The sequence below is a fragment of the Pagrus major genome, chromosome 3, assembly GCF_040436345.1.
Source record: "Pagrus major chromosome 3, Pma_NU_1.0".
In the NCBI taxonomy this organism is placed as follows: Eukaryota; Metazoa; Chordata; class Actinopteri; order Spariformes; family Sparidae; genus Pagrus; species Pagrus major.
In genome coordinates, this window is record NC_133217.1 from 10,814,699 (window position 1) to 10,827,286 (window position 12,588).

The following is a 12,588-nucleotide window of genomic DNA, read 5'->3' on the forward strand; positions in this document are numbered from 1 at the left end:
TCAATGTGACCATTTTTATAGCAGGCTACCAATTGAAGCTTGAACACATGACCTTAAGCACAAATGCACAAGATGCACCAACACTGGTTGAGTGGGGTCAGATGCAATGAAGATTGGATGTTTTGTTCCACCGTAAACTATCCAAAATCTTTACCATGGATTGACATCTGGTGACTGCAACAGCTAAAATAAGGTTGTCAGAGGTATCAGTCACTTTGAAACCTTTTCTTTACCACACGTTTGAAATGATAGGATATCCGCATTTGATAATATCGAAAGTACTAAGCTATAAAAAAAAAAAAAAAAAAAATCTACAATCAGATTTTCAACCCAAGGCTGCACAGATATTAACATTATTACAAATATGTTAGTATGTAGTTTAGTTTAAAATTCTGGTATCGTGACAATAGTATACAATACACACATTCAGTAACTCCCTTCATTCCTTTATGGAAGCATTTTCCTACATTATGTTTCTCTACTCATTTTTTTGTCGTCTGTCTCTTCACCCTCTGTCACCCTTTGCCACCACAGCCTCTATATTCCCACGTGCAGAGCGAGGGTCGCTGTGTGTGGCTGTGAGGACGGTTGGGGAAGGAAGCATAAATTACAGGCAGGGCTGCTCATTCTGGCATTCTGCCCTACCTCAGAAAGACTGTTCTTATCTACCCCGAAGCACACCACCACAGGCTGGCTTGACCCCAGTTTAAGGTTGATGTCAAGACACAGTTCTATACATACTATTCCTCATAAATAATAATATAAGATTGATGCTATGTTAATAAAACATGTCCCTTTGCCCTGGAAAGTCTTTTTTCCTTCCATAGGCAGACAGTGGCACCTTTTTTTTTAGAAAAGTGGTCCGTTATTAGCTCCGCTCTCCAGCTTGTGAAGTTCGTTAGACCACAAACTGACGAATACCTATACCAAGAAGCAGAGTCTTGACTTGCATGCTGCAACCACAGCAGGCATGCCTGTCATTACTGTAATGGTTTGATAAGCTAACCGAAATGTGATTGCTTACTGCTCGCAACGCATCTGGCAGGTGTCATTTGAGGGAACAATGTCAAGTTTAAGCAGCAACCCAGTAACTGATACTGTAACGATGGCAGCTTATTTTTCAGTTAGAATATTCCTAAATAAACTAATTTTAAAGTAAAATAGAAAATTCTCTTCTGTGGATTTTTTTCATTATGGACTAAAACATCCAACATTCAAGTGATCATCTGCCACAGATCTGTGAAAACTATTCACACTTAAATACTTTGTACGAGTATCCATACAAACGGCAAAGCCATCTAATAATAGAGATGCAGCCAGACAGATGGCTTTTAGCGATACTAGCTCCATAAGGAGACCTAGTCACAAGGATATGAGCATGTGAATGTGTGTATACAGTATGTGTACATCTCTGTAAGTCACTGATCATAATCTGTTGTTTTAACAGTAAATGTGGAGAGTAAAGCTAGCAGTTTCTCACTGTGTGACCTCCGATGGCTCCTGTTATCCATATGACAGTCTGTCTAGTGACCCCAGTGATAAACACATGGTCGAACCCAACCATCAGATGGATTAACTAACTCAAATTTCTCACCGTAGTTAAATACCACTACACTGATGTATACCACAAATCCCCTTTAAAAAGATTTACAGTCTTGGGCAAGTCAGGCACATAAATATGCTGATACAGGTCAGTTAGTGTGTTTCCCTGCCTACATGATACACCACATGAGTCAGTTGTCAGTTGCTGAGTAGGTGTTAAGTGTCTTTTTAATGTAAACGCAGCACAGTGAAGGAGGAGGATAAAACAGTGCACGAGGGAATTATGTTAAAATAATGATGTGTGATGAGTGGGAGCCTTCCAGACCAAGTTGCTGCCCATATTTCCATTGTTTTTCAGTCATTCAATCACGTCTGGTGATGAGTTCAGTAAAGGACGTTTCATTGAACTGATACTGCTCTTAGCAAATGCTACAACAGTTCCAAGCTGACTCCAATTTAGTTCAAATTAATCGGTGCAACAGTTGTTTAGGGCAAAAAAACAACCCCTTTCAAACCGACAGTGGGTACCATGAGCATGACATCAAAATAAACTAATTTATTTACTTCAATATTCTATCTAATAATTATCCGGCTAGAATAGTGGTATTTTTAGATGAAAGTTGTGCATTGTTTTGTGTGTGTGAGTGGACAAATGTTACTGGAGTTGCCAGTGAGCATGTGGTTGCTGGTCTGAATTAAGTTCACCCTAAGATGAAAATTCAGTTATTATCTACTCACCCACACGTTTCATAATCCACAAAACTTTTCTAATCAGTGTCGCAGCACTCACCAAAAAAACTGACGTTTTAAACCAAAAAAAATAAAATAAAATGGCTCCCTACAGTTCATCCAGCGTAATTCATGTCTCCAGAAGCCACGAGATCCAAATTGATTTGAAAAGATGTTCGCCGTGTGTTGAGGGTTTAATAATGTTATCAATTCAGGATCTCTGGCCTTCCAGAGACTACGCCGGACGAGCAGTGAGATGGGGTGTTTTTTTAATTTTCTTTTCTTTTTTTTTACACTTTTTACACTGTTCTGTTGTGAAGCGCCAGAAATGTTTTGTGGACTTTCAGCCGACTTTCCATCACCATTAGGATGAGTAGATAATGACTGAATTTTCATTTTTTGGTTGACCTTATTCTTTAATTACACAGAATGAGGGGTTACACCAAATTTTCAGTCAACAGATCTTGAGTCATTACTGTGTTCTCAGCAGCCCTCACCTTCTCCTGAACATCTCAGCGAAGATGCAGCCGACACTCCACAGGTCCACTGGCGTGGCGTAACTGGACTGGAGCAGCACCTCTGGGGCTCTGTACCACAGTGTCACCACCTACAACACACATAGAGGAAATCCATTAAGAAAAACACACACAAAGACACGTGGACACAGATCCTTCCCAATTTCTTGCCTGTAGTTTTACCTGCCAGCAGCACTCGGTAAATGTCACCATCTAAAGGGGTGGGGGCTCACATTTACATGCACACACACTCTCTCACACACACACACAGGGTTAATACTTCTCTGCCCCCATCTTAGGCTTACGTAAGACATGAAATCATATCTGGCAGGACATGTCTCCCTGCTCCCGTTTTGGTGTACCCACATCACACAGTCTTTCCACAGCGATCCAGGGTCACACAATACTGTATATGCACATGTGTGCAGTAGCACCATTACAAGAACAAAACAATACAATGTTACACTGGATTGGCTCGTGTATGTGAAGTGGTAACAGGCTGACGATCATAGATATTAACCACCATGCTCGACACCCTCCCTCCTGCCGAAATAGAAAAAAAAAACATTTCCTGTCTTACATCCAACAACCCTGCACCCACCTGAGGTATAATGGCAGCCATTTTGTGCCACTCACGCTAAGCTTGGTTTCCAAATTTGTCACTGTGACTCTATTGGGAGTTCTGTGTGTGTGTGTAGCCATAGCCTGCAGGAAAGCAGCAGCATTGTTAACAGCTACAGTAGGGAAAGCCTCCAGACAAAACTCAGTGACCCCTACTAAGAGAGTGGACTGGTTCCAGGTGCTTTCCTAAACTCAAGATTTTTCCAACAGCTTTTGGCTGCAGTTCTCCCCTCAGGCACTGCAGAGTGCTTATCGGGATCTCAGAGTCTGAGGCGAATGTTTGTAAGCAAAAAGAGTGCAGTGTCACCTAGATGTCTTTATTAGCTGGCTTGGACTCTCTGAGGGAGTACTTGGAAAAGATACCCTGAGCTTTACAGATGTTGTTCACATTCCTGTAGGTGTAATGTGAGAACAGTGATCTGTGGATAGGCAAATATGAACTATGAAAAGGTGAATCAGGTCCTCGCTTATGTGCTCAAGTGGTCCCTGAGAGGTTACTATGAGTCAGCAGCAAAGTAATGTTATGGTTTATAGATGATTTGGACAAGATTTCTTTCACCAAGGGAAGTTGGACGGTTGTGTGCGTCAGTAAGCACCCTTGTAAACTACAAGGGTCAATCCAAATATGTGTTTCATAAATATCGCAACAACTATTTGAAAAATTGCTTAACCTAAATTGCTAATCCCTTAACCTTTCCGCTACACCATCATCAGGCCAAGTTCCTTTGATCTAATACTCAGGTTTAGCATGCTAACAGACTAAACTAAGATGATGCACCTTATTAAAATTACCTGCTAAACATCAGCATTTTAGCATTGTGACTGTTTGCATATTAGCATGTTTAGCTCAAAGCACCACTGTGCCAAAGTTCAGCGACACAGAGCCTTGGATATCTGAAGCAAACAAAGTGACCAAACATTACCCCGAGGTGGAATTCTTAAGCAAGGCAGTCAACAGATAAGAGGAATAAAAAGTGTGATCACATTTTTGCTTCTAAACTGAATGACACTATTAATAGAGCCGGGGGCTGCATTTTGCAGATGTGTGATACTTTCTCATCTCCTGCTTCCTGCTTCAGTGGAAATAGGGAGGAAGTTGAGGCTAGTTGGCTGAGATGTGTCAGCGGAGACACGTGGCCAGAAATCAGACATTTGCTGAGAATGAACACACTGTTTGTTGGGGTCATTGAAGATTTTTAGAACAGTGAAACCTCAAAGGAAAACATGAATGGAAGTTACACAGCAGCCAATTTAGTCAGGCAACAAAGCGTCATTGATGCTTTCTCGACACAGGAAAAATTCAAGGCTGCATTGCTTTCATTTTTGTGGGATTTTCTTTTCTAACTTTCTTTGATTTTTTAACTTTGAGTTCTCTCCAAGTGTTCAGCTTGATATCTAGTCAGAGCACATCACATCTCACAAGACATGGAATTGCTAAGCCATCATGCACTCTAACACGTTTTACTTTTTCAAAACATGTATGGATGCGTAAGTGACAAATGGGCCCAATCATTATCTTCCTGGAGCTCTTGCAGCTGCAGGCTCAAATGCATGTGACTTCAGTCGACTGCATGGTGTTTGTAGGCCTGTGGATTCAAAAGTCAGAGCTTGCCTTAACACATAGGCACACACACGTAGAGCCTTTCTAGGAAGAACCACAGACCTAGAGCTCAGGGTATATCCGCCAGTGCAGTACGGAGTTATTCGAAAACCTGGCCACAAGTGCAGATTAAGCCATATATATCACACATGCACAAACACACTCACAGACACACCGGAAGATAGATTTAAGGCTTGTTGCAATCTGAAACTACACCCTGACTGCTTGCACAGTGCGTAGTGGTGCATCTATAGCAAGGTGGTCCATCATTCTGTCTTTGCATCAAGGAGAAGACTGTCAATCTATAGTTCTATTTTTTTTGTCCATGAAAAACACAATGCATTATTCCGTCTTCCAACAATTTGTGACTTCCCTACTTCCCTTTTTTCTACTCAGGACATTTTGTTCAAGAAAGGGTCACAAATGTATATTTTCATTTGCGCAGTAAATGCTTTCGATTCACATTTGTTGGGAGTATTTTCAGCTAAGACTTATACATACTAATATATATTTATTGTGCTTGTTAGTATTTGCAGCACCATGACTACAGTAACCATGTACATCATAATAAAGGAGCATGTTATCCAGTGCATTATTTTTTGTAGTAACAATAAAACACTATGCCAAAGAGGAATAATCTATATCAGGCTTTGGCGACACATGCAATACTTTTTATTATGAGTAAGTCATTATCGGTATATAAAGTGCATAATCACCAGGCTTACCCATTGAAGGTATTTAAAAGTGTAATTGATAACATTTAGCCACTCAATCTTGCATTCAATCTCCCCCCTTCTGTCGCATTCATTTCAGTGTGAGATGTACGATAATTATCGTATTTGTATGAAAATGTTCCCCTCTGTACGATGTCCAATCAATAATTCCAAAAAGCCATAATGTACGATAATTTGACTGTTTTGTGACACTTATTATATTATGGTACAATAGTTTAACATTTCCCATCTGGCAACGCTAATTGACGTTACAACACCGCTGTTGTTTGAATCATCTGCTCCTCAATCATTTTAAAATGATTGATTCACAATCATAATAATGTTTTTAAAGAAAAGAGATATTCTGCAGATGCATTATTTTTTTAAAAATGATATGTCTACAAAAAAATCAATATGACCTTTAAATTGAATAGGATTAAATTATCCTGCTGGTTTACATTGTCGTTATCTACACACATACTCTCGTACCGGTTGTCACTTACAAACAATGCCAACAAATTTGCAATACTGAACAAAACTATTTTCTTTATTCTCAAATCATTAACTCTCTGCCCCTCAAATGGCTCATCTCAATCCTTTGATTCTCACTTTCAGGGTGCTCATTTTCGTTTCCAAACAAACAGTCCGCTGTCAGCGCTGCTTTCCACTCAGCAATCCTCCTCACCCTTTTCTCCCTTACCTCCTCCCTCTCTCCTGCAATCTCGTGTTCCTTTTCCATAAAATGTCTCTCTCTCTGTCTGTTTCTCTAAGTCTATGAATCTGTAAAACACACATGTCCGCAATGCAATAAAGTCTACATGCAACAGTTGGAGAGCCTGTAATATCCATGAATGCATTTCAATCACACACAGCTTCACGCTCTCCATAAAGTACTTAAATGTCTCTGTGTTAAGTAAGCCTCCAGTCTGTTAGACTAAATATCCCAAAACTACTCCTCTGAGAAAGAAACATGCTCTGAGTCACGGCCTAAACACACAACGTAATAACCGTTTTCATGAAGATGATTATAACAACACATAGACTGTTGTAAAAAAGAAAAAGGACATTCCCCAATTGCAATGCAGTTCTGGTCCTTTTTTTTTGGTCCTTTCCCTTCCTCTTCTTCCGACCACGTTTGCATTCTTTCTTCCTTAGTCTCTCTTTCTCACCCTTCTCATTCTCTGTTCTGCTTCACATATCCCTTCGTTACGCACACTCCTCTGTACAGGCCGCATGAAATAAGAGATACAGACATACTGTGTCTGTATCTCTTATTTCATGCAGCCTGTACAGAGATACAGATACAGTATGTAGGACAATCAGACAGAGAAAGTGAGTCAGCCCTTAACTGTGCAATAAAGTCTTTCGCTCTTAGGTCAGCTGCTTTGCATTTTCAATCTGTTTCTTTGCCTATCTGACACCCGTCTTCCCTTCCGCATGGTAACAGAAAAGCCAGAGGAGGTCAGATAAAGCCAAGGGAGAAAAAAAGAGAGAGTTAGAGCGAGAGACAGAGAGAGTGTGTGAGGCTGACTCCAGATTAAAGGACAACATTCTGGGCATTCCTCTCTGCTGAGAGCATCCTCCCCCTCCACCACCACCACCATCCTCCTCCTCCTCAGCCCTCGCTGCTGCTCTCTGCTTCAGGGAGGAAATGGCTTCTCCTGCCCCCAGAGGACCTTAAGACCTCCTGGGCCGGACCTCCAAGCCTGTCTGACTTGCAACATCCGGATACTGTGCCACCAGCGCATTGTGCATGCACAGCGGAGGAGTATGACAATAGGGTGCATGCATGTGAGCGCGGGGGCGTTTGGTTTGTGTTATGTGTGAGTACTTGCACGTGACTAAGTGAGCACCTGCTTTTGCCTGGATTCACGTGCTTCAGGGCCAAGTGCTTTTTTGTGTGTGTGTCTACAAGTTATCTGCAGCATGTGTTTGATGTTTTAGGATACTTTTGGACTATTACAACTTTGGTTTTATGCTCACTTGTTTTCGATACCACCTCTCATGTCTGTCTGTTAAATATGAAGCTACCGCCAGAAGATACAAGCCTAGCTTAGCATAAAGACTGGGGCTGTGACAAGTGCAAGCACGCTTGCAACTGCTCAACTCAACCCTCCTGTCCCTGTCTCTCACTCCACTCACTCATAATTAAATTGATAGCGAAGCATATGGGTAAACAATGATGAGAAGTTTGTTAGCTTGTGTACCCAAAAATGATATTTGGGACCCCCGTACATTATTTATCTTTTACATTCCAGCTGACGATGAGCTATCATAGCCACGTTTCCACCGAGCAGTCCGGTTGGGTACAGTTAGGTTTGTTGCACTTTTGAACGGTTATTTCCATTGTTGTCCAAAAGTCGTGGATGGTACCAAATCAACTATTCCTTGCCGTCCTGTGTTTTTCTTCACCCTTCTGTTGAGGTACCTAGCACACTGACCTGATACTAAAAAATGGAGTTTGGTCAGTCGGAACACAAGGCAGATCTGGCTTTTAGGTACAGCCACCAGGGGTTGCACAGAGTTCGAAGGGTACTATCCTATAAGTACTTCAGTGGAAATGCAGCTAATGTGTTAATTAATTAGTCTGCTTTAGAAGTGCTGGCATGTGGACTGTGACAAAGCCAGGCTAGTTGTTTCCAGCTTCTTTCAAATCTTTATGCTAAGCTAAGCTAATCCGCCTGCTGGGAGTAGCTTCAGACAGACATGAGAGTGGTTAAAATCATATTACCGAACTCTTAGCAAGAACGTGTTTAAGAGTATTTTTCAAAGTGTCAAACAATTTCTTTAAACTGCTGCATTGTTAGCAACCCTTTTCACGACTGATGCCCCATCAGATTTGGTTGTAGTAACATTGCGGTGTTTCCTGATCTCAGCAATGACCTTTATGAGCACACAGTATAATGACTCATAGCAATGGTGGCCCAAACTACAAAAAATATACCCAAGTTGTAACAAAAACTAGAATTACCCAATAAATCATTGGCAAATTATGCTTTCTAGTAGCTAGAAACCACATTCTGTATCCCTAGTCCCACCTCCACTGCATGACACAAACATTTTCCTGTCACTCTCCATGTGGACTTCCGAGGGGGACCTTTACCGTGACCCCATGCCATGAGGATGACTGAGGCTGGGGCTTAATGCTACAGCGCCAGAGGCACTGCGGGCTGATGGAGCTTGGCCGGGGGCCCGTGTTTACATTCCCTCTCACTGAGGAAGCCCAGGATGAAAGAGCATCACTGCACACACGGACACATACCGTCTGCACACACATGCACACTGACGGACAAGATGAACCAAGGGCTAAATAACCATTGTAATTGAGTCAATAAGAGCATGATTGGAGGTTTTAACTTTCAGCAATTACTGAATAAGTGGAATAAACATTCAATGTAGTTAAGTCTCTCAGGTAAATGGCTCGACTGTTTCATGCTTTGAGTCTTAAGATAGAATTTGATTACATTCCTGAAAGCAATCCACCACAAATTAAAGTCTTCCTACGTAAATCTGAGGAAGGAAAACGGATAAAGGCTTCAGAGTGTATGGACAGACCACGTATGGGAGAAGGAGAGCGGATGTTATAATAATAATATGAGCAAAACTATGCACTCTGAGAGTACAGTGGAGCTGAGGCTGTAATGTTGTGTCTCCAGAGAGGCCCCATTCGAAGCCCTAGCAGTCAGCCATGTTGTAAACACCATTATTTCACTCCTCCCTCACTTTCCCTCTTTCTTCCTCTTGTTCTGCAAAAAGGACAGTTTACAGTCGCAACAATACAGCTGCACCAGGCCAAGAAAGGAAAAAAGAAAGGAGAGAGGGACGATTTAAAGGAGAGATGAGGGGGAGAGAAAGGTAGAGGCTGAGCGAGGGAGAGACAGAGGGCTGGAAAGAAAAGTGCAAGAGCAGCACACAAACTGTATACAGTAAAACAGAAAAAAGGCGCACTACAACTGTTGCCAAAGTATGCACAGTGTACAGGAATGCAGCATGGGGCCCTCGGCGAGCGAAACAAAGACAGCACAGTCAGTGGCTCTCTCTCCCCAGTGCTACCACATCCGCACATCATTAGCTGGAAAATTCCTGATATATGCTGTAATTTTTTCTCTTTTTTTCCCCTCCTCTTCCTCTTGCCGTTGCTGGTACAGACAAGGCTTTAATATCCAGATGCCGGTGTGTGCTGGTGTGTGCACGTGCGCCATACACACACCAATCCGTAACCCCTTTTCCCCACCTGGAGCAATTCCAAGAGACCATCAACAGTTAATACAGTGAAGTGCAAAGGAGTGGTAAGCTGTGTGTGTGTATGTGTGTATGCGTTTGTGCGTGTGTGTATGTGTGTGTAGGGGGGTGCTACTGCTGTTCTTTCCGAAACACTTAATAGGGGGTAGACACAGGAAAAATTTAATAAGACCTGCATTGTGCATGTGATGGTGTGTATTTGTGGTCAAACATTAATAACAATGTGATTGTCTGTGTTTGAATGTGTGTATGTACAGTATATCCCTGTTCTTATATGTGTGTGAACTGTGTGTGTGTTTGCTTATGTCAAATTGGGGCCAGCCCCTTTGCTCCAGCCGGCTGCAGTCAAAGCATAGAGGATGACTTTTCCTTTTTTTCCCATGCAGAGTCGTTTGAGGAGATATCTAAACATTCCCAGAGTGCGCTGCACGTGCTCTCCTGCGTGCAGTGCAAAGGGTTTTTCCTCCCTCCCTCCCTCCCTCCATCTGCCGCTGCCTGCCTTTCTTTCTGTCGGTCCAGAGTAGAAACACATTGTCTGGCAGAAGGAGAGATTCACAGATTCGACTGTCCAGTTCATCTTTGGTCATCACAGAGAAATTTCAGTTTTGTCAGCCTTTGTTCCAGAGCTCTGTTGCACTGCTAGTGACAGTGTGCTACTGCATGTATAGTCTAGTTTAAAGACTTAAAGATTATAAGAGTATACAAATTCTTAAAAGAAGTTTGGTTATATAATCATCATCTTAAAACTGCTGAATAAAGCTGCATTTTAAGCTAACATTGCATTCTGCCTCTGATTCAGCTCCCTCTGTTTACTGGAGGTGATTATGTGACACGATTTCAAGCAAAAAACTTAACCCACAATGTCAATGATGCCCTCCACTTTTGTATTGCTGTAGCTACTGTCTTTGGCAACTTACATATTTAATGAGGAAAAATGACCACAACGGTCAGCCTCCCTATCAAGTCTTCGGTGAACTTCCCCCCAGAAAACAGCAACCATATCTGCTAGTGAGAGCCAGACAGGATCCGCTATTCACCGATGGTGATTATGTGATGTAATTTAGAGCAAAATATATCTTTGTCACTTTCCAGGATGCATGGTTTGTCAGGATCTCAATCACAACACGATATAAAAGCATCCATATGATTATAAACACTTTATGTTTATAGACATTTTTAGATTTACAGGTGGTAACATGCTAAAATCACAGATCAACATTACGATGTGTACCATCACGCCTCTTTTGGTTACTCAACGCTGGCATGCTGTATAAAATGACACACTGGAGCAGCGTTCAGTGTGAAAATACAAAGGCAGCGTAGGGGCGAAAGATTTTGTTTCGGCACTATCACGGAATCTCTGTCTGAAAAGGGCTACAGAAACCAGCCACCTAAATAAGCCTGATATTCTTTTTTTCAGTAAAATCCATGCATTATTCCATGAGAAATTAACAAAAATTTCAAAAAATGCCCCATCTTACAATGTTAAAGACAGAGATAAAAAGTTCCTGATAAAAATTCCTGTCCTTTTGTCCAGATCTACACCAAAAGTTCATGGGGTCTATTCTGAGCAGGGACCTCCATCCAAGTTCTGTGGAGATTCGTTCAGTGGTTTTTGTGTCCTGCAGATAAACCCGCCAACCAAACAAACAGCAAAGGGCAAAAACATAACCGTCTTGGGGAAGGTAATTGCAGAAGCATGTGGTTTGCCAACTTAAAGACATCTTATCTGCACTATCGTCACTATCTTGTACGATTATCATAGCGTGCCACAAGTGAGAACACACCTATCTACACTTTCCCCTGACCCACACCCACAGATTTTAACTCACATTAATACAGTCAAACAAGGGCCCACAAATGGGGGAAAAAAATAATTGCGAAAATACAAATTCAGACTGAATAGCGTCTGACTGCTCCTGAAAGCTTTGTATTGTAAAAGCCTGTATGCTGCTTGAGTGTGGGCAGAAAATCTGGTTTCAATTTGTTCAATGTCGTTTGAGATATGGCTTTCTAATTCTGATAATCATAGTGGGAGGCCTATGAGCAGAGGGAACTAAGGGGAAGAACTGGGAAAATACCTTCAATCAGGTAACGGTTTCACTCATCTGCAACAACAGGGTTTACAGGAAACTGTGACCACGGCTGTACAGACATTGGTATGAAATACTGTTTTTGAAAAAGCCAATAATATCAGTCAGAGTATTTGGTTTATTTGATCAAATAAAAATGAATTTTAGAAGTCTTTTATTTCCTATAAACGATTTGAATGGAGAGTCATAAAATTCCCTTTGACTCTTGAGCAACTCTTAAGTTCGCTTAAGATAAACTCAGGGACAAGACAAAAACATTTTAGCCACTGATAGGCTTATCTTGTCATCTCCTGTAAATTATGACAATCCCTCAGTTTATTTTGGGTTCGGCATACAAGTCTGGTGACATTCCCCTCTAGTTTTCCAAATCCAATTTTACAGGCAACGACATGCGCATGACATGCATGAGAGTGGAAGCTAATGGGTTTCATGGGACCATCCTGTCAGCCTTCCAAGACAATGGTTGCCAATGTGGGGTTGGTGTAGATGGAAAGACCACCACTGTCAGGTCAATGGAGGTTATCTTTTGAAAA

The 12,588-nt window shown here is 41.7% G+C and overlaps 1 protein-coding gene across 1 annotated transcript in view; it reads right to left on the minus strand.

The window, feature by feature from the left end:
• The window catches only part of cdk6 (cyclin dependent kinase 6), a 39,748-nt gene that overhangs the window by 9,101 nt on the left and 18,059 nt on the right, over positions 1–12,588 (minus strand). The window contains exon 5 of the mRNA XM_073463533.1: positions 2,769–2,878. Coding sequence (XP_073319634.1) covers positions 2,769–2,878 — 110 coding nt within the window. The remainder of the gene's footprint in view (positions 1–2,768; positions 2,879–12,588) is intronic.